Genomic DNA, 24,709 nt, shown 5'->3' with positions numbered 1-24,709 from the left:
AGAAAATTTTCACCAACAGAGAAAACTATATGGGCATTGTGGTCTGAAATTTGAAATTCATGCAATGAAATTTTCCAGTGGCAGATAAAATTATTGTGTGCTTTGTGTTTTGTTGAGTTTGATGATTGTTTTGTACCAACACAAAGTTTTACAGATTACATGATCATATAGGCATCCCTTTGGGACGATACAAGTTAAATTTCTCTGTGAATTTCTGGTAGTTTATACCAGAGAAATTTCTGCAGACAATTTTCTCTGGTAGACAATTGTTGAAATTTACATTAGTCGAAATAAAAAAAAAAAAAAATGAAATTTAGATTAGTCAAGAAAGGATATATACATATACGTCAAGGATCATCATTCCTTCAATGTATGAACAAGAAAGGATATATACATATATGTGAGACAATTTTCTCTGTGTGGATATGTACATTGTCTTCCTTTCACTAGTTTCACTATTACATTTGTGGTTCTTCTGGGGGTATTTCAATTGGTTCAGTCCATGACCTGCCAACTTCGGTCACAAATCTCTCTATGAGTTCTGCCCTCATCAACCTTATCTCTTGTGTGGATAATTTGGATTTGATAGGTTCATGCTTGCTATATTGTTTCATTATATAGCAGACGAAGAGGCCACAATCCAGACTGCATACAAATTATAGGTATGGTTAGTTTTAAGAAACATGCAACAGAAATTATCTTATTTATAGATGTATGAAACTTACGAATCGCTTTCTTGTTGTGGAGCATTGTTGACATACTCAAAGTCATAACTTGTATTTTGTGAGTTAATTAATTTGAAAGAGGGTTGTGATTGAGCGTCTCTTTCAAGACAAGCTTTCAGAAAATTCTCCACGTAATCTTGCTGCAAAAAAATAATTTTTATATAAGAGAGAAATTTACGGACAAGTCAATGGGATTCTATGAAAATTATCATCACATAAAGATGATGATGGATCAGAGAAATTTGCACTCGTTACCAATTGTTTTGCATCTTTGACATATTTGTCTTCTGCATCATCCCTCCTTGGCCTCAATGAGTTGTAGAACCTCCATAAATTGTCTTGTTTGTCCAGGACAAGCAAGGTCCAGTGATTTCCATGTGTGGACTTCTCATTACCTCCAGTATTTATTGGGAAATGGAGGAACCTATAGTTCCTCCATGCTGTTTCAATATGCTTGTCAAATAAGGACACTCGAAAACTTTGATTTTCTGTCATGTTGATGAAATTCTGTGCTCAGAGAAAATCAAAAAATGGTTTTGTTAGTGACACAACTGACTTCAAGAAGTATATTAAGAAGAGAAAGTAGAAAGTAAATTCCAGAGAAAATCAAATAAAATAGTAGTAACATACTAAGCACATGGATGTGAAAAAAAATGAGGTTGGTTGTTGTTTCTCTCTGATTTGGTCAGCGAAAAGGATCTCTCCATAGCCATCAATGACCTGAAAAATATGATTTATAATTGTAATATTTGTTTTATAAAGGCTGATGGAACATTGCAGAGAAATGTTGATGAAAGGGAAAGACTTACATTGTTGGCAATTTCTTTTTGCTTTATGAGGTTTCCAATGTCTTCAAAGGTAATGATATTCAACTCACTTGTCCAAATTAAAGCTCTACAAGATGACAAAGAAGGGATTGAATTGTTGTTAATGCAACATAAGTTTGTAATTTGTTGTTTGTTATGTTCTATTTTGTTTGTTGTACTTACTCAAGCCCAGACACATTTGATATGTGCTGCAAGATGTCTTTTATGTGATCTTTTATCAATCTTGAAATGGGAAGAGTTTGTGGAAAGACCCAAGATTTTGTGATGCTTATAGGTTGAGGCAAGACGTATGCATCAGCATCAAGCACTTCTTTGTCCTTTGTGCTTTGCTCAACTTGTTTTGCAGCTTGTTTTGAAGCTCTAGTCACTTTCGCAACTTTCGGATATTGGAATTCTGGATCATGCTGCTTTTCCTTCCTTTCTTTTGCCTTTAAATTTTTTATCATTGAGGTTGGATCTTTTTTGACTGTAGGCAGTGAAAGTATTAGGAAAAGTGAAATTTCTCTGAAGCAACAGATGATATTTCAATATGTAAATTTATTTAATTCAATATTTTGTAGTTACCATAGAGTTTCTTCTTTTGTTTCGGTTGTTGTTTGTGTGGGATTTGCTCTTGTTGGGTTGTTGGTTGTTGTTCCAGTTGCATTCCAACTATACACAGTGAAAATCAAACAAGCCCCAAAAATGGAATAAGAAAATATACAGAGAAATGAAATGAGCAGTAGAAATATAACTAATGTGTTGAGAGAGATATAACTTCCAGAGAAAATTACCAATGACAGAGAAAATTATAATAAATAGAAATTTCTCTGAGTTATGATGGCACAAGGACATAACTTTTTGTGGCTCAAGATTTTCACTGACCTTGTGGTTGAAGTTGTGTTGGTGTTCGGTATGGTTGTGTTGCTAGTTGGACAGATAGTTCTTGAACTTGTTCATGCAATTTGGCATTTTCAGTTTCAAGCTCCGAATTTGAACACCTCAACTGTTGAATTGTTTTTGCATCATCTGCTTTTTCAACCTCCAACATCCTTAGTTTCATTCGTATTGTGCTTTCTTTTTCTTGAAGTTCTGAGTTATGTGATGTCAGGATTCTTATTGAAATATCCTTTTCAGCAAGTAATTCCATCCAATTTCTGTCTTCTTCTTTTTTAGATTGAGACAGTGCCTTCAGTCTTTGACGTAGATCAGCAATTTGGGCATCCTTTGATTCCTCAAATTCTTCAGGCTGATGCATTGTTGAGCCACAAATGCCATCATGTTGTTGGTCCATCTGCTCATTATTTTCTTCTTCATCACTTTCATCCTTGTTCTCTTCTTCTTGTTCATCTTCATCTTCATATTCTTGTTCACTTTCTTTCTGTTCATTTTCTTCTTCATCACTTTCTTCATCATGTTGTTGGTCCATCTGCTCATTATTTTCTTCTTCATCATTTTCTTCATCATTTTCTTTCTGTTCATTTTGTTCTTTGTCTTCTGGTTCTATTTCTTCACTTTCTTTGGTGGTTTCTTCTTCTGTGCTGCTTGCTTGATGTGCTTGTCCATTGCTGGTTTCTTTGGTGGTTTCTTCTTCTTTTTGTTCATTCCCTCCATCTTCAGATGGATCTTGTAATTTCTCCTTGAATATGACAATTGCCTTTTTTAATTCTTTCTTTGTCTTTTTGCCAAGACAAAACTCCTCAGATGGGTTTTTGACTAGCTGCTTGTTATCAATCTGTAACAGGAGACTCTTTTATTAGAGAAATGTTACAAAATTCACTCAGAGAAAAAATTCAAATAAGGAAAATAAAATTCATCTAAATGATACTAATTGGAAACAAACTTCAGAGAAAATTGTATTGGGCCAGAGAAAATTAGAGGCATGGAGTTAATTGTATGGGGCAGAGAAAATTATGAAACAGTGAAATAAACAGTGTTTATAAGTTAATGTTTTACTATATTTGTGTCAGAGAAATTTGAATTCCAGTGAAAATTCATTAGAAGGGTAGAAATAAACAGTGTTAATCAAAGATGCAAGGCACACAAGTTATGGGCAGAGAAAATTACACACAAGGAGATAAAATTTGATGGGCCAGAGAAAATTATGTGACAAAGAACATAATTCAGATATTAGAGAAAATGAATCAGGGCATATAAGTTAATGTGTTACAATTGTGGTCAGAGAAATTTGGATGGGAGAGAAAATTGATTACAATGGCAGAAATAGACCAGTGGTTAACAAAGAAGAAAACAGAAATTGATATTTCAGAGAAAATTAATCTTAATCAATCAATGCATAAGGAGGGAAACAAAGCAGTAGTCAGAGAAATTTTTGAAATTTCACTGGGATTTCGGTAGCAATAGGAATCTAACCTGTCGAGGTGCAAGAGAGTGGACTGGTGTCTTCTGCAGCTGTTTTGTCAAGGTTTGAAGGTTCCACTTGGCACATCTTGGGAAGTCTGTTGTGTTACTGTCTTCTGAGTCAATGATAGTTGCATGTTCACATAGCCAATACTGTGATGAAAATGAAAGTAAATAAAATTTTGTAAACGCACAAATTTGTAAGTATGATAACTGCAAATTTGAATGGATATTATACTTACCAGCAATGCAATGACACACCCCGTAACTTTTTCTGGAGTTCTATGCAATGCCATGATAGAATCAATCAATGTTGATGTGATTGCTTCCGGCCAATCATACTGTTTCATTGATTCAAGAGGTTCCACATACTTTATAAAAACCCAACCTATTGAATTCCCACTTGTTGCAAAAAATAGGGTGAGACACAAGTACAATGTAACAATGATTGCTACATCTTTGAAGTCAGTTGGTTGCTTGCCTTTCATTGCTTTGACCAAGGCATTTTTAAGAACAGGACCAGTGAGCCTTGTGTCCTTTTGGAATCTTCTTCTGAGGAATGCAGATTTTGGCTTTTTAGAGTATCTTAATGACATGGCTCCTTTACCTCCTTCCAAACCAAAAATCAAGGTCATGTCATTTGTTGTAAAGGTCAGGTTCTTCTTCCCAACTGTGAATGCTTTTGTTTTTTGATTGTAACATTGGATTATGGCAACTACATCATCATCAGATTTCCTAGATTTCTTTGGATCCATCCTTCCAGTGGTTAGAGCTTGAATCAAATACCAGAATGGGGTCTTTTGAAGCTCTAGAAGATGTTTTGAACTGAATTTAAGTGTTTGAAAGAAGGAGACGACAGATGACAGGTTGGATCGGTATTGAATGCTGTAGTGAGCTCTCTTTCTGTAGAGTTTAACAGGTTTTTTCCCCCTTGAGCTTGAGTCTTTTGAAGTTGGGGTACTCATCTGGATGCTAGTTGCTTCATCAGCTTGGACTTGTGTGTTTTGGGAAGGAGTTTGTGGTGTTTTATTGCTGGTTTTTGATCTTAGATGATAAGAGGACTGAGAGAGTTGTTCTTGCTTCCTTGGTGTTTCTAGTGTTTTGCTGCTGGTTTTTGATCCTAGTGCATAAGAAGACTGAGACAGTTTCTGTTTTTTGCTTGGTGTTTCCGGTGTTTCGCTGCCTTTACGTTTTGCCATTTCTAGACAATGATTAAAGCATAGAGATGTCAACATTAAATCCCAGAGAAAAATGGAAATGTCAGAGAAAATTACAGATAAGGGAGAAAATTGGAGATGCAGAGAAAATTACAGATAAGGGAAAATTACAGAAATTTTGACATGTCAGAGAAAATCAACTCAGCATCATAAACATGGGAGAGAAATTTTCAATAATTGTTTAAATTACAGATAGAAGTAAACATACCAGAGAAAATGAATGATAGAAAAAAGTAAACATGGCAAGTGAAAAAAATTTGCATTCCACAATTAGCAAAGATAAAATAAACAAAGTTATGTAAACATGGCACTGAGAAGTATACCCTATTGAAATCAAGAATTGAACAAAATAAACATACCAGAGAAAAATGCACATTCTGGAAAAAATTACACATTCTTGAGGAAATTTCCATTCCAGAGAAAATTTCAATTCATAATATTAAAATGCAAGAAAAATTTACATAAACAAGCAGAGAAAATTAACCATGATAGAGACACTCAATGGAGGAAAGTGGTGCGATGTGGTCAGAGAAAATTATAAATACCAGAGAAACTTAGACAGGGGCAAGAGTGTAATTGACATTGCAGAGAAGGATACATATTCCAGAGAAATTTACAAAGCAGAGATATTCAGAGACAAAATGACAAAACATATTCAAGAATAAGATTAAAATTCAGAGAAATAACTTTTTCTCAAAGTACATATGGCAGAGAAAATTCCAAGAAGAAACATTCATTCCAGTCCACAATATTAAAATTCCAGAGAAAATTTAAAATGACAAAGACACAAGGGAGGAAAGTGGTGCGATGTGGTCAGAGAAAATTGTAAATACCAGAGAAACTTAAGACAGAGGCAAGAGTGTAATTGACATTGCAGAGAAGGATACATATTCCAGAGAAATTTACAAAGCAGAGAAATTCAGATACAAAATGACAGAAACATATTCAAGAATAAGATCAAAATTAAGAGAAATAACTTTTTCTCATAGTACATATGGCAGAGAAAATTCCAAGAAGAAACATTCATTCCAGAGAAAATTATAAATACCAGAGAAACTTAAGACAGAGGCAAGAGTGTAATTGACATTGCAGAGAAGGATACATATTCCAGAGAAATTTACAAAGCAGAGAAATTCAGATACAAAATGACAGAAACATATTCAAGAATAAGATCAAAATTCAGAGAAATAACTTTTTCTCATAGTACATATGGCAGAGAAAATTCCAAGAAGAAACATTCATTCCAGAGAAAATTATAAATACCAGAGAAACTTAAGACAGAGGCAAGAGTGTAATTGACATTGCAGAGAAGGATACATATTCCAGAGAAATTTACAAAGCAGAGAAAATTGAAAGAACAAAATTACATTAATCAAAAATCAGAGAAATTCAAATGCCAGAGAAATTTACAGATAAAATCAAACAAACATGTTGAAGAATATGTTCAAAATACACAGAAATAAATTTTTTCAAATGCAGGTAGCTTTTTATTACGAAATTGAAACCCTAATTTATGAAAGGTTATTATAAAATGCTATTAACTGTGTTTGCAGAGAAAATCTAGTTGTATTGTAGAAAAACTGACCAGAGTTAGGATGAAACTTGAATGATGAGCTGATATGGTCCGCGATGAAGATGCGACGTGACGAAGATGGACTGAGATGATGATAAGCCGTGAAAACGAAGCTTTAACGTAGGTCAGAGAAATTTGTGAGGAAGGAATGGGAATGATCTTTGGAGAGGATAACGAAGCTGTAATGTCGATGGTGCAGATGATGTTGAAACCCTAATTCTGCTGGTCTTCTGTTCGTGAAGATGCTGGATGTTTGGAATGTAACTGAGACGTCGGAATGAGTTTGGTTCTGTGTTGATTTTGGCGAGGGTATTTTGGTCCACAAAATAATTAAAAACGCGCGCCAAGTTGCTTCAGGGACGTGAGGCATCACTATCTTTTTGTGTGTCCTTTAGCCTCTAAATTGTTATTATTAGGGACCTTAAAAAAAAATCCCCTTTATTTTATAATATTGAATGCTGGCCATATAAAAACCGGGGAACTACACTAGTTTTTCAAACCAAAAAAAAAAAAAAATTCAAATTAATGAAATTTTTTATAAATATTAATAATAAAATTTATAATTTTTTTTTCATTAATTTGTAAATATTTTACCCAATTCTCACTTATATGTAATTTTTCCTATTAAAATCTAAGAGTCATAACTCATCATTGTAATTATAATTTATTGTAAATATTATATAGGAATCAAATAAAATAATAATAATAATGGCCAAAATATTTATTGTGCCCAACGGGCACTTCATTTGGTTAAATTTATCTGTTATAATTTGATCATGCAATCAAATCTAATAAAATTGCCTCTCCCTCCAAAATATTTGAAAAGTTGTCAGCTTTTTCAATCCAAAATAATCAATAATACTTAAAACTAAAATCTAAAGCATGTCTACCTCAACCTATGTAAAGTGTGCTCTTTGTATAAGTGTCCAACCTCCTCCTCGTTATTTTTGTTCTTTCTTTCTTTCTATTCAAGACCCTATTTATTTGTGTAACAAGTATTTCTTATATAGAATTTCTCTTCTTAGTTGGATTGAGTTTAATCTCATTAATTTCTATTCTTAATTATGTTGAATTTAATCTCATTAAGAGTTTTGTTCTTATGTGAGTCACATTACCATTATAATTTCATTATTTAGGAGTCATACTCATTTGACCAATGTCATAATTTCAATCTATTAGATCGATATCATATCACGTAACTGAGATTCAGAACTTATCTGATCATATCTTATTCAAAAATACATTTTTACAATTACCTAGTTTAGGAAATAAAATTTTGTGTGTTACATGAGTTAATCATTAATGTAAGATTTTGACTAATAATATTAATCTTAAATAATTAACATTGTTAATATCAATAACAAGCAATAGTTAATATTTTATGGGTGTTAAGATTTGAACTAGTGCTAAAGTTGGTTGTTAAGATTTGAACTATTGCTATAGTATGTAAAAGAGAAGTTAATTTCGAATCATATTGTGTTGTTTGGGCTTATTTTTACACCAAAACCGATTGAAGTGGTAGGTTATGATTGTCTATTTTTATTTTTATTTTCTTGGGTATAAAAACCTCTTACCAATAATATGTGGTCAATTTGTTAAAAAAAAAAAAAAATCAGAAGTGGTCCACTCTAAAAAAAAAAAAAAATCACCAGTAGTCACCTTACTCGGTTTTGTTACTGAGAGATTGATTTTAAGCATCATTTTCGTTCTAATACAATACTTTATAATATTTGTGAATTAAAAAATAAAAAATATTTAATTTAAAAAAAAATAGGTCTCGTTTAATAACTCAATATTATAATCTAAAAGTTAAAAAGTTACTACAAAAATTAAAAAATCAACAATTTACACTAAAAAATTGATTATTTTTTTTCTTTCCGTTCTTTACATATTTTTTCATAAAAAACTAAAATATTATTTCAACTATATTAATTTTTTTTCTTATATTTTAATTAAAAAATTATTATTATTATATTTTAATTAAAAAATTATTAAAATAATATTTTCCAATCCCTCAATTCAAAGCAAAGAAGGTGATTGGTTTCGAAGAGTCAAAGATGGAGATGGTCTAATGGGCCGGAAAAAAGGAAAAAAAAAGCAAGAAAAGGAGAAGCCAAGCGATATCGACCTCGTTCATATGGATATGATGGGTTCAATGATATGCGGAAGATGCTTTTTTCATGATCCACACGCTTACTGCTACCACTCTCCTCCTAATGTTCGTAGGCAGCACTCAGCCTCCAAAACAAATACGAGAGCATTATTATTATTATTATTTTAGTTTTCAAAGTGAGTTATTTATGTAATTTTGTGGGGAAAATTTTTTATATCTAAATTGTGTTTATTTAATTATCAATGGATAAAAATATTTCAATTTTGTTCTCTAATTTAACTTTTGTTTGTGTTTAGTTGGAATATTTGAAAAAGAAAAGTGAAAAAGTAAGTGAAATATGAATAAAATATTTAATTTTACTTAATTTCACATTTTTTTTCTTTTCCTTTGCAAATCTCTCAACCAAACACAGGCTAGAAATGATAGAAATATAAAAAAAAAACTTATTTAAAATAATGAGTCATGTTAATAAGTATCATTGGAGAATTATTTAAGAAATAATTAATGATACTTTATTAAGTATTGGAGCTTGTTAAATATTAAATAATAATTACTTTTATGCATGAAAATGTAAAATATTAATTACAAAGTAGTTGTATTCAAATTCAAAGGGACAATTGCAGAAAATGACACAAACTCAAAATTAATGCAAAAAAATAAAAGTATAACTTTTAGTTACACAATCTAATGCATAAATTTTTGTACTTTCATGACATTGTAATTATTTTGTGTTGGTACCATTTTTTTTTTTTTGTTGCAATTCAACCAAATTCAAAAGTCAGTGAAACATGCAATACTAAATACATTCAATTTAATGGGTTATCAAAATTAGAAGGAAAATGTTATGGACCCAAATAAATTATCAAATTTTCTACCAAACCTCTCACATGAGTGTGAGACCCACACACATTAGAAACTTATTTGGAATCCCTAGTATAACTCAAATTAGAAACTTATCACTTTAATATGGAGTTGAAATTAGAAATTATCAAAATTAAAACAATTTAATACCACATTAAATGCACCTTAACTAGTGTTAGGGGCACTTGTTAACATTAATTACACTTTCAATCTAAAAAAATATGTAATATATGTCATCAATTTGAAATTTTACTTAAAAAATTATACTTTTGTTCTCCAATTTTCTTGCTCATTGCAAATCTTATTTTGTATATTTAATCGATATTTTTTTTTATAGCAAATTCTATTTGATATCTATTGTAAGGATCTTCTTGCTAACAAGTATTCTTAAAACACAAGAACAAAAAATGTAAACTCTTAAACACTTATCATTAAATTTAACACATTTTTTTATGAATTATATAATCTTTGTATACTTTTCCAAATCATTTTTTCTCACATTCTAAAGAATAACAAGTGAGCATTTGCCTTATTATATTGTATTTAATGAATTTGGAGGTGGTTTTTCGATACTCGCCACTTTTAGGGTTATTTTGGGAACTAGTTATTTTATGTTTGTTTTGAGTATGATTTATAAATTGATTTTTTACTTATTATAAAAAAGACATGCAGAAAAATAGAGTAGCGATATGATCCGAATAAGTCAATAAGTCAACTTTTTTAGATATTTTTAATTTTTTTTGCAAAACAGACGTGTAAAAAAGTAAAAAGAATAATTAATTTTTTGATAATGACTTTTTTAATATTTTAAATAGTTTTCAAAATAGTTTTCAAATAGTTACTACTTAGGGACATGAAAAATGATTAGTTAATCATACTTTTACCTTCACCTTCACCTTCAATTATATTATTAGTTAATATAAAATTATGAGTCTTACTTTCACTTTCAATCACAATGTGGTGTTTTGAAAAATTAATAAAAAGTTAATTTTTTGACTTTTTCACTTTTTTAATGACTGTTTTAGCAAAAAGTTGAATTGTTTTGAATAAAAAAATAAATTTTTTTGACTACAAAAATTAAAAAGTCAAAAAATTAATTTTTTATTAGTGTTTCCAAAAGAGCCCAATGTATGTGAAACATCACGATGTCGCTGACTACCCAATAACTTCTTGAGGGACACAATAATGAATGAAATCCAGTAATTGATTTATCCGATATGGAATATGTTAATAAAGTAAAACAAAAATAAAAACATAATAATGTATTTTTTTGAAGCTTTTAGGTGGGTTTGTCAACATAACTGGGCATCTTCACTGGCGGAGGATCAAAAGTGTGTTCAACACACACTTGAGGAGGTTGTCTGCAAATAATAAAGTTCCCACTTTAAAGACAAATCAGAGGGTGAAGATTTGACGACTTTTAAATGGGAAAGAGAAGACGAGAACGACGGATTACGTGTCATATGCGGCTGGACCGGATACCCCAGACTTTCTCCGCCATTATTAGTGGTCCCTGCGGTCCCTTCCTCCCCCCACTATGGACGTTCTTCAACCTGCCCTGTTTGAAAGAGTTATGCACTAGTGATTATAACTTATAATCTAACAGTCTAAAATTTATAATTGTGAAAATAAGTTGATTTTTTATTCATAAATTAAGTTTTTCCTTCTCACTTAAAGAATAAGTTGATTTTTTACTTTCAAAAGTTAGAAACTGCTGAACCAAACACATCAAAATAGCTTAAATTAAGTTAAAAACTGAAATAAATTGAAAATAAACCCTACCAAACAGGGCCATGAGAAGTGGATTGAGGGTAGTTGAGTTTTTCCTAATCTAAGTTCTCCTTTATCAATTATATATTTTAATTAAAAAAATTTAAAATTATTATAAATTGTTACATTAATTTTTTTTATAATTTTTTAAAAAAAATTAAAAAATTAAAAAATTAATATGTTCTTAAATGAAACTTAAATTATTCATATAGTAAGATTTGTTGAGTACAAAAAAAATAAATTTTGTAGTCTCATAATTATGTCTTAATTGTTTTTTTAAAAAATAAAATTTAAAAAACAAATATATTACTGTTAACTTGACTTTTTAAATGAATACTCAACTTAACAAATTTTGTGATATGAATGGTTTAAATAATTTAAAAAGACACGAGACAAACTCCGTAAAACGTTATAAGACACAATAGGATTGAAAAGTTAGTTGATTTTTTGAGTGATTTATTAATTTTTTGATAAAAATATTAGTTAAAAAAATTAAATTGCTTGGGAATGATTTTTTAATTTTTTTTACAAAAACACTTATAGAAAATAGAAAGAACTAATTACAAACAAATTTGACTTCTTTAATATCATTTTTTAACTATTTTCTTGTCTTTTCAAATAACTCGAAAATGTTCTTACCTTTTTTTTTTTTTCACATCCTCTCAGGAGAATTTTTATATCTTTTACCAAGTTTTTGAAGGGGCATTTGTCCGTAATTTCTTCCTCCATTAGCTTGACTACTTGGGCTATATCCGTTTCTATCATCACATTGTTTAGGCCTTTTTATAATATGACATTAAAACTTTCGTACAATATCCACAACTCTGCTTCTAGACTTGTTCCTATTTACATTCTGCCATAATAACCACTCACCCAAGCTATTAACACTTTCACTTTCCTCTATATTGCAAATACCTACGAAAGCAATAATGCCTCCGATGAGGATGTTGCCTTCACCTTCACAAACTTTTGTTTGCTACAGTTGCTTATAATTACCTTTCTTTTCACAAGTACAATTAGCAGTCCTGCTACAGACCCCCAACAAAACTTAACCCCCAGTGACATGGCAGAGGAGATGACAGTTGATGTAGAGGATGAGTGTAAGCCCAACAACGCAGCTGTAAGAAAAAAAGAAAAAAAAAAAAGAAAAACAAAATCTGGATATAGCGGGAACCAAACCTATCTCCGCCATCTTCCCTCGTCTGTCCTCACCTGTCGCCGCCACCCTTCTCCTCCACCGTAGCTCTCCATTGTCGACGATGGCCATAGCTCGCCGGGAACTCTGGTTGTCCTCTGTTTGTCCGTCGACGACTATTTGACTTTTCGCTGCGTGTCTGTGTCTCCCTCGTCTGTCCTCAGCTCCTCTGTCGCTCTCTATCTTCCACTGTGTCTCTGTCTCCTCTGTCGCTTCTCGTCTATCTTCCAATGTGTCTCTATCTGTGTCTCAATCTTTGGTTTATGAGGTAAAAAATCAATTTTATATGACTAATTTGAAATCTGAATAGTGAAATGAGTAAATGAGTTCTCTTTCAATTATATTGTAATTCTGAAATCTGAAATGTGAATAGTGAAATGAGTATGAAATTTGAAATCTGAATAGTGATATGCAATATGAGTAATATGAATAGTGAATAGTTATATGCTAATTCTGTGAAGTTTGTGATCTGCAATATGAGTAATATGCAATATGAGTTGTGAAGTTTGCTAATTCTGTGAATCTTGTGAATAGTGAATAGTTTGTGATCTGCAATATGAGTAATATGCTAATTCTGAAATCTGAATAGTGAATAGTTATATGCTAATTCTGAAATCTGAAATCTGAAGTTATATGTTAATCTGTAATCTGTAATATGAGTAATTTGTCATTTTGTGAAGTTTAGTTCCATATATATATGAGTAATATGAAATCTGAAATTTGGGCATTGTGATCATTCTGAATGGAGTTTATATAATTTGTAATCTGAAATATGAAGTTTAGTTCCATAATTGTTATATAATCAAATCAGTATTTTGTTTACAAATTGTTAGGGAACTGATATTTGTTTAATTGTTATTCAGTACGCAAAGTGGAAGAATGGAGGTTGATTCAAATGTTGGTGAGAATCCTTCAATAAATAAGGGCGAAGACGTTGAAGAACTTAAGAAGGGTATGTGTTTTAGCTCAAGAGAAGAGGTGTACACATTTTATGGCAAATATGCTAAGCATGTTGGATTTTCTATAGCTCATAGAGCATAACATTTTGGAGATGATGGGCAATTGCTAAACTTTGCAATTGAATGTTCTCGAGCGGGAGCAGAGAAAAAAGAAATCAGAAGTCAACTCTCTGAAGCCATGTTTCTTCACAAAAATTGGTTGCATAGCAAGGGTACGAGGTAGTATACAAAAGGATGGGAGATATAAACTAACCACAGTTAACCTTGAGCATAATCATGATTTGATTCCCACCGACTCACGTCATTTTGCAATGAATAAGAAAATTCTTACTCCTGTGAAGAGAAGATTAGAAATTAATGATCAAGTAGGGATTGGGGTGTCTAGGAACTTTCATTCAATGGTTGTTGAAACGGGGGGATACGAGTCATTGACATTTGACGAGCTAGAGAGCTAGAAGATTGAGGCTTGGAGAAGGTGATGTCCAATCACTTCAAAGTTATTTTATGAGGATGCAAGCACATAGTGAGAGATTCTTTTATATGATTGATGTTGATGAGGAGTTTCGCATTAGAAACTTGTTTTGGGTTGATGCAAGGACTCGAGCGACTTATAAAGCATTTGGAGATGTCGTTTCATTTGACACAACTTATTTGACGAACAAATATGACATGCCATTTGCTCTATTTGTCAGAGTTAATCACCATGGATAGTCCATTTTGCTTGGTTGTGGATTGTTATCAAGTGAAGACATTAACACATTTGTTTGGCTATTCAAGGCGTGGTTAAGTTGCATGTCAAATCATCTGCCAAAAGCTATCATAACTGATCAATACAGAGCTATGCAAAATGCTATAGAAATTGGCTTTCTAGAAGCTCGACATCGATGGTGCTTATGGCATATCATGAAGAAAATTCCGGAGAAGTTGAAAGGATATGCTCAATATGAAGCCATAAAGTTGGCTATGCAAAATGCAGTTTATGATTGTTTGACAAGAGCTGAATTTAAGAGTAAATGGGAAGAGATGCTTGCAATATTCAATTTTTATGATAATGAGTGGTTGGGGGTACTATATGATGAGCGACATCGATGGGTACCTGTCTATGTTAAAGACATTTTTTTGGCTAGCATGTTAACTACACAACGAAGTGAAAGTATGAATGCATTTTTTGATGGATATGTAAATCCAAAGACTACATTGAAGAAATTCGTTGAACAATATGACAATGTCTTGAGAAATAAGGTAGAGAAAGAGAAGAAAGTAGACTTCAAGTCCCGACACAAATTGTTTGATTGCCTAACTATATATGGTTTTGAGAAGCAATTTCAGCAAGCCTACACCAATGCAAAATTCAAAGAAGTTCAAGGAGAGTTGAAGAGATTAGTTTACTGTCAACCGTTGTTTGTGAAAGATGAGGGATTAATTTCTACATATAATGTCTAAGAAGTGATGGTAGTTTGTGAGAAGATGAAGCATGTGGACTTTGTTGTTTATTTTAATTCAATTGAATGTGAAGTTCAATGCATGTGTCGGTTGTTTGAGTTTAGAGGCATTATGTGTGCACACTTACTCGCTGTGCTTGTCAGAAGATGCATAAATGAGGTGCCAAGTAAATACATTTTGCCCCGGTAGAGAAAAGATGTGGATAAAGAATACGCATGCATCAAAACCACATACACTGGCTTTGGGAATGATTTCAATGCAAGTAACTATGAGAGGATGAACAAAAAATTGATTGCCATTGTACAACTTGCTGGTAACTCTGAAGGCAAAACTAAAATTATAGACCTTGTGTTGGATGAAATCAAGGAGAGCGTCATGAAAGAAGAATCCGATGATGGGAGTAATTTACCATGTTCCACAAAAAGTCTGATTCGCACCGGTTCTACACAAGGAGGTACTAGTAGGAAGGTGATTAGTCCTTTGGTTGCTCGGCGAAGAGGTCGTCTAGTTACCAAACGAAAGGTTGCCAAAGTAGATCAAATTGTGATTCGGTTCAAGGCAACGGCAAAAAAACAAACAAAAGCAAAGGTAAATTGTGTATTCAACATATTTTTTTTTTTACAAAGTGTTTTTCAAGTATGTAAAAGCAATTCATAAATTTCAATTTTTAATTATTCTTAAAAAAATACTGGCTGCTAAGTTGCTTCGATTTGAAGCTGAAGCTCAAGCTCAAGCTCAAGCTACTACATATACACCGTATTATCCGTATATGGTTGGCACACAAAATAGTATGTATGTACCGGTACGTGTTCGAAAGAGGACTTCATGTACGTGTTCAAAAGAGGACTTCATGTACTTTTACAAAGTGTATTCTTCTAACATGTACTTTTAATTGAATTGTCACAGGTGGCCCATGGTATTGGAGGCACGTCTCTTACTCCATCGAACTTCATAAATGGCACACCGGGAAGTTTGACGAGTGCTCCAACTCAGATTTATGGTTCTGCATCCCTAACCCCGTTGGCTTCTAATGTATGCACACCGGGAAGCTTGGATATTACAGACTTGTTTGACTAGTTTCTATGTATTCCAATAGTTTGTTTTTGAGATTGCAAATTATGTTGTCTATTAAACTGAGTTTAAAACTTTGTTTTTGAGATTGTAGCTTATTTTACAACTTTGTTATTTAGATTCAGCATGTGGATGTGTAAAACATGTTGTGTACTAATTATTAATGAAGTTATGTTATTATTATTATTTGTTATGTAATGAAGATGTTGCAATATTTACTAATGAACAATGTTTATCTAACAATTCTCTGTATTGAACAATGTTTATTCAACAGTTTCCATGTATTAAACCAAGTGTATTCAATAGTTTCCCTGTAATGAACAATGTATATTCAATAGTTTTCCTGTATTCAACCATGTATATTCAATAGTTTCTCTGTATTGAACAATGTTTATTCAACAGTTTCCATGTATTAAACCACGTGTATTCAATAGTTTCCCTGTAATGAACAATGTATATTCAATAGTTTCCTTGTATTCAACCATGTATATTCAATAGTTTCCCTATATTCAACAATAGTTACTTTGTATTCAACAGTTTCCTGTATTCAACAATGTCTATTCAATGAGTATTGAAGAAAGTGTACAAGTTTGAACAAGTCATTTTCCATTCCACTCAGCACAAAAGAGGTACAATAATTAGGTTTCAATACACAACAAAACATAACTTCCTCTAAAACATCATAGTATCATACAAAAGTATTCAGTCTACTTGAACTTGTACATTGACATCTACTTCTACTTCTAACTTACATATATGTATATATATGTTATTACATCTTCATAAGTGTAAAGACACCAAATTACAAGCAACATGGACAATATATATATCAACTTTTGCATCCTTGCGTTTTGAATTCGAAGTTGTTCTGTCATCTCTCTTTGTTGTTCGGTCATAACCTGAAGTTGTTCGGTCATAACTTGTTCGCTGACAGTTGGCACTTCGTCTCTTGGGATTTGATGACCTCTATATTCTGAATTGGTAGGCAAACACCATCCAATAAAACCACAATCATTACAAGAGTAGAATAACTTGTTCTTATTTCGATCGGTCTCAGAAATTCGAATGGTGGCCTTTTTATTACATCTACGACAATTTCTATTGACGTATGTCAACTGATCTGAGCTACTGCCACTGACACTTGAACTTGACATCTGCAAAAAGAGACAAATAGCAAGTTATGAAGGTTAATAAACTATTGTAGTAAGTTAAGTAAAGTTAATAATTTAAGTTAACAAGTTAAGTTACAAGCAAGTCAATCATCCCCTCAAACTTATATGCATTCCTAGTATTGAAGCTAGGGTTGATATAAGATAAATTTGAAATGTGGCATTTCTAGTATTGAAACTATTATTAAAGTTAAGAAAAATGATTTAGGTTCATTACGCTGTGATGCCAGTTTTCACATCTTTCGAAATTGAAAACAGGGAGCATGTTTCTTCTTCTTGCATTTCCCTTGTAAAAGAAAATTAGAAACAAGTTTGGCAAGCTTGTAAAACACATGCTTACATTTTAGATGCAGGGCCTTTAGGGGTAAAATTATAATAGAGATTTAACTAACTTTCTTTGAATAGCACAAATTAAAAAGAAAAAGTCTTCAAATCTATGATATTTATGCCAAAATGTCAATTGTGTGATGTTAAAGTGTTTTGGTTCTCTATTAGTATATTTCATATTTGAAGTAAGGCACATGGAAAATTTTGAGTAAATCTTGTGGATATAGGTGCATACTGCATGCCATGGAATTTGCTCACAGAAATGAAACAAAAGTCTATTTTAGATGGTTTCCTTTATTGTGAAATGATACCAACACTACAAGAAAAGAGCCCAAATAACACAGAACTTTTTGCGACGGTATAGGTACCGTCGCAAAAAATGGTCTTTTGCGACGGCATTTTCAAGCCATCTCAAAAAATGATCTTTTGCGACGGCGTTTTCAAACCGTCTCAAAAAATAGTCTTTTGCGACGGTGGTGACCCCGTCGCTAATGATATATCACAAAAAAACATAAAACATCTGCGACGCCTGACGTACCGTCGCAAATTTTTTTTTTTTTGAGACCGGAAAATTTACTATCATAAAAGTCTTGTTAAAACGACTTCGTTTTAACTGTTAGGATTCATCATTTGCGATGGTTTAAGTACCCTGTCGCAAAAAGTAATGAAAATTTTCCTATCCCGCTCATTTTAGCCTATTCGCGGTCATTTGTTTTCCCAAAATCCCCAAACCTTTCTGAACCAACCCAAAATCCCTAAAATCTTAAAAACCAAAATCCCCAAAACCATTCTGAAGCAAAACCCCTAAAGCCCTTGAGCCAAAATTCAACGACGGTGACGGACGACGATGGTGATCGACGACGCTAGCAGCGAGGGAGCAGCGGGTGACGACGGCCATCAACGACGACGACGAGCAGCAGTGAGTGACGACTGTATGCGAGTGACGATTGTATCCAGGTATCAATTTTTAGCACCTCTGCCCCAAAGTTTGGTAGGGAGTAGAGTTCTGATTTTGAAAGTCCTATTGGCTGTGATGAGAAGGATTATATCCGCTGGAGGAATTGCTTGCAGCGGGACTTCACAATAAACGAATTGCGAAAATTTTACCCTTTTAACTACAAAATTTAGGCTATTATTTTGAGAATTTTCTCACTATGTTTGTTTTCACCTTTTTTTTTTCTTTTTATAACAAAAAATGATATCCCTGTTTTAAAAACATTTGGGGTTTATTTCTTTCTTTTTAATTATTAAAAAAATTTCCTTCCCCCCCCCCCCAGTTTGACGCTTGATCCATATGCATATTTATTCTATGACTACATGGGAGGGCTGGAAGATATTAAAAAAGCTAAAGTGTGATGTTATCTCTAACAGATATTAAATTGCCTTCCCTTGCTTCTGTGTGTACTAGTGTGCTCACATCATTTCCTTTTGTCTTAGGTGCGAGCTACAATTCGTGCAAGTCATTCATTTCTAGAGGATTGTGGTGAGTTCTTGTTGACAAATTTTTATCTCTCTAAAATATCCTAAAACACATATTTCTGTTGTTGCTGGTAGAATTCTCTTTGATGTGATAAAACTCGAACATGTCTGCCTCAAATACCCATTAAAGCACCAACTCCAACTTATCGATTGTCAATTATACAAGCACACAAATGCATGATGCGTGTATCATTATTGCCTTCATCATAGTTGTCATCATCACAGTCATCATATACTCATAGTCTTCCTTTTCATTACCCTTATCATCTTCTTCTTCTTGTACTGTTATTTTAGAATATGGTTTACTCTATTTTGCAGCTTGAATACTACGTGCAATTAGAATTGCTGCCCGTTTAGGATTCCGCTTTACAAGTGAAACAGCTTACAGTATAAAAAATTTATCCTGTTCAGTTCTAAGACTTGATAAGGTATATTAAAAGCTCTTCTTACTCATTTACACTTTTTATTTACAAAAGAAAATGTTCCTGGTGATTTTTTTCCTCCCCTGAATGTTCTAGGGAAGGATTCTCATGGAAATGAATTACAAGCTAGCATATGGTTCTGCAGAAGCTTCGTTGAGGTTATTATGGAAATTTAGTCTTCTTGAGATATTTCTACCAATTCAAGTATGGAATGTGATTTTAAGTTTGTTGCTTTGCTGATTGGTCTCCTAAAATACAATTTTAATGTAACATCTTGCAGGCAGCGTATTTTGTTCAACAAGGTTTTAGGAGACGGGACAAGAGATCTAACATGCTTTTGGTAAGTTAATTTACCAGCTTTTTTTTTTATTATTTATTACGTATTGATTTTATTTATACTTTAGGTTGTTCAAAATTTCTTGTACATTAGCTATCTTTTCTTAACCATTTTTTTTTTGTGTGTGTGTGAAAATTAGGGATACTGCTAACAGCAACATTTAGTTGACATTGTAGCTTAGATCTAGTTTTCATTGTAGCTAAGGTTGCTGCTGAAAAATTGCATTCATGATTGCATTCATGTTGGCTGAAGCAAGGCTATGTTAGGTTCATTTGGTGAAGGCTAGGCTATGTTAGGTTCAATTAATAATGTATAAAATAAAAAGTAATGTTGAATATTGGGTAACATGGATCAAGTATTTTTTATTGGATAAAATCACATAGTAATAAACTATTCAAACTTCAACGCATGATTATCATCAATGGTTCAATTTACTATATAATCAAACTTGGTAAATACACTGTTTAAAATGAGGAAAGAGGACAGAAAGTTATTGGGACAAAGGCCAAAATAACTTATTCCCACATCATGAAATGCCAATACTAGCTTGGTAGTAGTAGCAGGTGACACCATCCCTCTCTCCTTTTGGTCAACACATGATAACATCTCCAGTGAAAGGATTTCATGTGTTTTGATGTAAAAATTGTGCAAAAGGAACAAGTTCTGCCATCAATTACACACATGCTGCAAACTAATCCTGAGCATACATGATACACATGTTGTGTTCTATAAGTTGGTTCACTCATTTTGAAGTATTCATGTGAAGCATAAATTTGATTTCAGGGCCTTGTTTCTACTACCAAGGTTTCAATGATTATGTCATATACTTGTCCATGATATTGGAACTCTTTGTTCTATCATAAAATTATGATTTTTGTGAATCATTTTTTTTTGCTACTCGTTTTCTGCAGCCTCTGTATTAGCACGGTTCACTTCAAATGTAAATAACTTTTTGTTAAGACAACCATTATGTACCATATTCACATACAAACCTTATGTACCATATTCACATGATTTTTTTGCTAAAAATGGCCCAGATGCTTCTGATAGCATTTCTCCTCGGTGTGATTTATGTCACACATTTTTTGATACCCAAATTGCCCATATATAACTGCTCAAGCTTCTTATTTCAAAATTTAATTTAATTTTTTTTATATTTTTATTCCCCATCTACATTCGAATTTCCTTTTCCATTTGACGGTCACAATTGTCTTATATTTCTACACACACATTGCATGTGCTCAACTTCTAGTTGCTGTAATTTGGATGAAGATGTTATGTTTGTTTCACAGGAGTGCTTCTGGTATAGAAAGTGGTGCACCCTCAGGTTTAGTCCCTGCACGCCTTCCAACTTTTCATGCCAGGTATTTCTTGCTGACTGTAGATGGAGATAAGCTTAAATATGTTAGCCTTTTGCATATGCATTGTTTATTATTTTGATTTTCAGCTGTACTTATATGCTCTATTAATCAAATTCAGCACTCAAAGGCCGTGGCATGCTATGATTGCGTATGACGCTTGTGTTCGGTTGTGCCTTCATGCTTGGGCAAAGCAATGCATGGAAGCTTCCATGTTTTTGGAAAATGAATGTGCTCTGTTGCGAGACACATTTAGGTGACTTTTTCTACTGTGCCATCATTTGTATTGGGCCTTATGTTGCATTTTTCTACTGGAAATATACTTGTTAAAGCACTACTTAAAAAAAAAAAAAGAAGAGAGCATCACAATGATGTTAATCGTAAGTCCTTACTTGAAGAGAACTGCTGTTTGAAGTAATTTGATGAACCTGTCAGAACCAAAAGCTAAATAATTATATTAAGCTACAAGGAGAAAGCAAAAATGGACAATATTTGTGGAATATATTTTGAAGTTACCAAGATTGCAACACTTATGGGAAAAAATTGTGCTCAATGAGATCTGCTAGAGTATAAAACATTTTCTATTTGCCTTGCCTCAATTATATCCTAAAGAGGGTATGTTTGCTTGTTAGCAAATGTTGTGTTATAGAAAATATTTTTTTTACTTTAAATCCAAAGGTGTAAATTCTTTGAACTAATGTTACAGACTAGTTAAATTCATCAAAACTTATCAGTGCTCATTAAAGTTCCAATTTCATGTGAACATGTTTCAGCAGTGAAATACTAAAATATAATGTTTTCTTTGTTAGTGTGTGCTTTTTGATCTTGAAAATAAATGAGTGTATGATTGCTATAGTGAGGGGGACAATCTCTGAAATTTTTAAAAATTGTATGATGAGGGGGATAACATCAATAAATTTAAAATTATTTCGACTCCAGTCCTTCAATGTCCTTTTGGAGTTAGAGCCGGATTTCATTCTAGGCAAACAGTTCCTTAAGAAACTTAAATTGGAGGTGTTAATGCCCCAAAATCACCAAACGACATCGGTTTAGCGTGAAACTTGGCACACACGACTGCCTAGGCACTAGAGACTTGTGGGAGAAGACGAGGCTCGAATCGGGTTCCCGGATTGGGAGTTAGAGCCGGATTTTACTTTAGCCAAACTAGTTCCTTAAGAAACTTGAATTCGAGGTGTTAACGCCCCAAAATTACCAAACGGTGTCGGTTTAACACGAAACTTGGCACACACGACCGCTTAGGCACGAGAGACTTGTGGGAGAAGGCGGGGCTCGAATTGGGTACTCGGTTTGAGAGTTAGAGTCGGATTTTGGTCTAGGCAAACTAGTTCCTTAAGAAACTTGAATTCGAGGTGTTGACGCCCCAAAATCACCAAACGGCATCGGTTTAACACGAAACTTGGCACACACGACCGCCTAGGCACGAGAAATTTGTGGGAGAAGACGGGACTCAAATCGGATTCCTGGTTTGGAAATTGGAGCCGGATTTCACTTTAGGCAAACTAGTTCCTTAAGAAACTTGAATTCGAGGTGTTAACGCCCCAAAATCACCAAACGGCGTCGGTTAAGCATGAAACTTGGCACAAACGACTGCCTAGGCACGAGAGACTTGTGGAAGAAGACGGGGCTCGAATCGGGTTCTCGGTTTGGGAGTTAGAGTTGGATTTCAGTCTAGATAAACTATTTCCTTAAGAAACTTGAATTCAAGGTGTTGACACCCTAAAATCACCAAATGGCGTCGGTTTAGCACGAAACTTGGCCCTAAGTTGAATTCGAAGTGTTAACGCCCCAAAATCACTAAACGGCGTCAGTTTAGCACGAAACTTGGCACACACGACCGCCTAGGCACGAGAGACTTGTGGGAGAAGACAGGGCTCAAATCGAGTTCCCGGTTTGGGAGTTAGAGTCAGATTTCGGTCTAGGCAAATTAGTTCTTTAAGAAACTTGAATTCGAGGTGTTGATACTCCAAAATCACCAAATGGCGTCGGTTTAGGCCTAGGCACGAGAGACTTGTGGGAGAAGACGGGACTTCAATTGGGTTCCCGATTTGGGAGTTAGAGCCGGATTTCGGTCTAGGCAAACGAGTTCCTTAAGAAACTTGAATTCGAGGTGTTGATGCCCCAAAATCACCAAACGGTGTCGGTTTAGCATGAAACTTGGCACACACGACCGCCTAGGTACGAGAAATTTGTGGGAGAAAACGGGACTCTAATCGGGTTCCTAGTTTGGAAGTTGGAGCCGGATTTCACTTTAGGCAAACTAGTTCCTTAAGAAACTTGAATTCGAGGTGTTAACGCCCCAAAATCACCAAACGGCGTCAGTTAAGCACGAAACTTGGCACATATGACTGCCTAGGCACGAGAGACTTGTGGGAGAAGACGGGGCTCGAATCGGGTTCTCGGTTTGGGAGTTAGAGTCGAATTTCGGTCTAGACAAACTATTTCCTTAAGAAACTTGAATTCAAGGTGTTGACGCCCTAAAATCACCAAATGGCGTCGGTTTAGCACGAAACTTGGCACACACGACCACCTAGGCACGAGAGATTTGTGGGAGAAGACGGGACTCCAATCGGGTTCCCAGTTTGGGAGTTAGAGCCGGATTTCACTTTAGGCAAACTAGTTCCTTAAGTTGAATTCGAGGTGTTAATGCCCCAAAATCACTAAACGGCGTCAGTTTAGCACGAAACTTGGCACACACGACCGCCTAGGCACGAGAGACTTGTGGGAGAAAACAGGGCTCAAATCGGGTTCCCGGTTTGGGAGTTAGAGTCAGATTTCGGTCTAGGCAAATTGGTTCTTTAAGAAACTTGAATTCGAGGTGTTGATACTCCAAAATCACCAAATGGCGTCAGTTTAGCACGAAACTTGGCACACACGACCGCCTAGGTACAAGAGACTTGTGGAGGAAGACGGGACTTCAATTGGGTTCCCTGTTTGGAAGTTAGAGCTAGATTTCGGTCTAGGCAAACTAGTTCTTTAAGAAACTTGAATTCGAAGTGTTGACCCTCCAAAATCACCAAACGACGTCGGTTTAGCATGAAACTTGGCACACACGACCGCCTACGCACGAGAGACTTGTGGGAGAAGACGGGACTCCAATCGGGTTTTCGGTTTGGGAGTTAGGGCCGGATTTCTGTCTAGCCAAAATTATTTACTAAACTATCTTTGTAATTATATAGTAGTTAATTTGTTTTGTTTTTCTGTAATTAAAATATTAACACCATTATATTGTCATTAATTATTTTTATTTTGTTATTTTCAGATATTTCCTGAGTAACAGTTTGCTTCTTGTGGAATGCAGGCGTGTAAAGATTATGACCAACTTTTGTTTTTGTAACCCACGGAAGAATCACGACGAAAACTTTTGATTTTGATTTACATTATATAGATTTGTGAACAACATTATATATGTATTATGCGACATTATGTAGTGGGATAATTTTTATTGTTATGAATTTTTATTTATGTATTGTTATGAATGGAACAACATTATGAATTTTCATTA

General features: G+C 33.6%; 3 protein-coding genes across 13 annotated transcripts; 2 read left to right on the top strand and 1 right to left on the bottom strand.

Moving 5' to 3' along the window:
- Nucleotides 1-318: 318 nt before the first annotated feature.
- On the bottom strand, nt 319-7,128 carry LOC145819918 (uncharacterized). The gene is made up of 11 exons (XM_082913929.1): nt 6,695-7,128; nt 4,135-5,093; nt 3,905-4,045; nt 2,417-3,266; nt 2,117-2,203; nt 1,715-2,018; nt 1,535-1,619; nt 1,356-1,445; nt 981-1,232; nt 726-865; nt 319-645 (listed from the first exon to the last, which is right to left on the bottom strand). Exons 2-11 carry the CDS (start codon nt 5,089-5,091, stop codon nt 459-461), a joined length of 3,093 nt encoding a protein of 1,030 aa, XP_082770055.1. The 5' UTR covers nt 5,092-5,093; nt 6,695-7,128; the 3' UTR covers nt 319-458.
- Nucleotides 7,129-14,420: 7,292 nt separating this feature from the next.
- Nucleotides 14,421-15,023, top strand: LOC145812092 (protein FAR-RED IMPAIRED RESPONSE 1-like). Its single transcript, XM_082907589.1, has one exon. It carries the CDS (start codon nt 14,421-14,423, stop codon nt 15,021-15,023), a length of 603 nt encoding a protein of 200 aa, XP_082763715.1.
- Nucleotides 15,024-18,222: 3,199 nt separating this feature from the next.
- On the top strand, nt 18,223-24,709 carry LOC114297982 (uncharacterized). Of its 11 annotated transcripts, none has more exons than XM_082913921.1 (8): nt 18,223-18,547; nt 19,028-19,073; nt 19,388-19,497; nt 19,588-19,649; nt 19,772-19,831; nt 21,121-21,192; nt 21,308-21,442; nt 24,467-24,709. In XM_082913921.1, exons 4-8 carry the CDS (start codon nt 19,600-19,602, stop codon nt 24,570-24,572), a joined length of 423 nt encoding a protein of 140 aa, XP_082770047.1. In that variant the 5' UTR covers nt 18,223-18,547; nt 19,028-19,073; nt 19,388-19,497; nt 19,588-19,599; the 3' UTR covers nt 24,573-24,709. The 11 variants fall into 11 exon arrangements, with proteins under 11 accessions (XP_082770047.1, XP_082770049.1, XP_082770046.1 ...); XM_082913923.1 differs by having other exon boundaries at nt 21,276-21,442; XM_082913920.1 differs by having other exon boundaries at nt 19,588-19,695; nt 21,121-21,155.

This window comes from Camellia sinensis, chromosome 2, assembly GCF_055761805.1.
Source record: "Camellia sinensis isolate YWXY chromosome 2, ASM5576180v1, whole genome shotgun sequence".
Lineage (NCBI taxonomy): Eukaryota > Viridiplantae > Streptophyta > Magnoliopsida > Ericales > Theaceae > Camellia > Camellia sinensis.
This window is presented reverse-complemented; position numbering and strand designations above follow the sequence as displayed.

Bases quoted from the DNA above. Each gene is read 5' to 3' on its own strand.
- LOC145812092 (XM_082907589.1), top strand. From the start codon at position 14,421: ATGCAAAATGCTATAGAAATTGGCTTTCTAGAAGCTCGACATCGATGG.
- LOC145819918 (XM_082913929.1), bottom strand. From the start codon at position 5,091: ATGGCAAAACGTAAAGGCAGCGAAACACCGGAAACACCAAGCAAAAAA. The intron at 2,204-2,416 runs GTCAGTGAAAAT...CACTGTGTATAG, and splicing joins AACACAACTTCAACCACAAG to TTGGAATGCAACTGGAACAA. The intron at 646-725 runs GTAAGTTTCATA...ATTTGTATGCAG, and splicing joins CCACAACAAGAAAGCGATTC to TCTGGATTGTGGCCTCTTCG.
- LOC114297982 (XM_082913918.1), top strand. From the start codon at position 19,600: ATGGAAATGAATTACAAGCTAGCATATGGTTCTGCAGAAGCTTCGTTG. The intron at 19,696-19,771 runs GTATGGAATGTG...AACATCTTGCAG, and splicing joins AGATATTTCTACCAATTCAA to GCAGCGTATTTTGTTCAACA. The intron at 21,193-21,275 runs GTATTTCTTGCT...TTTGATTTTCAG, and splicing joins CTTCCAACTTTTCATGCCAG to CTGTACTTATATGCTCTATT.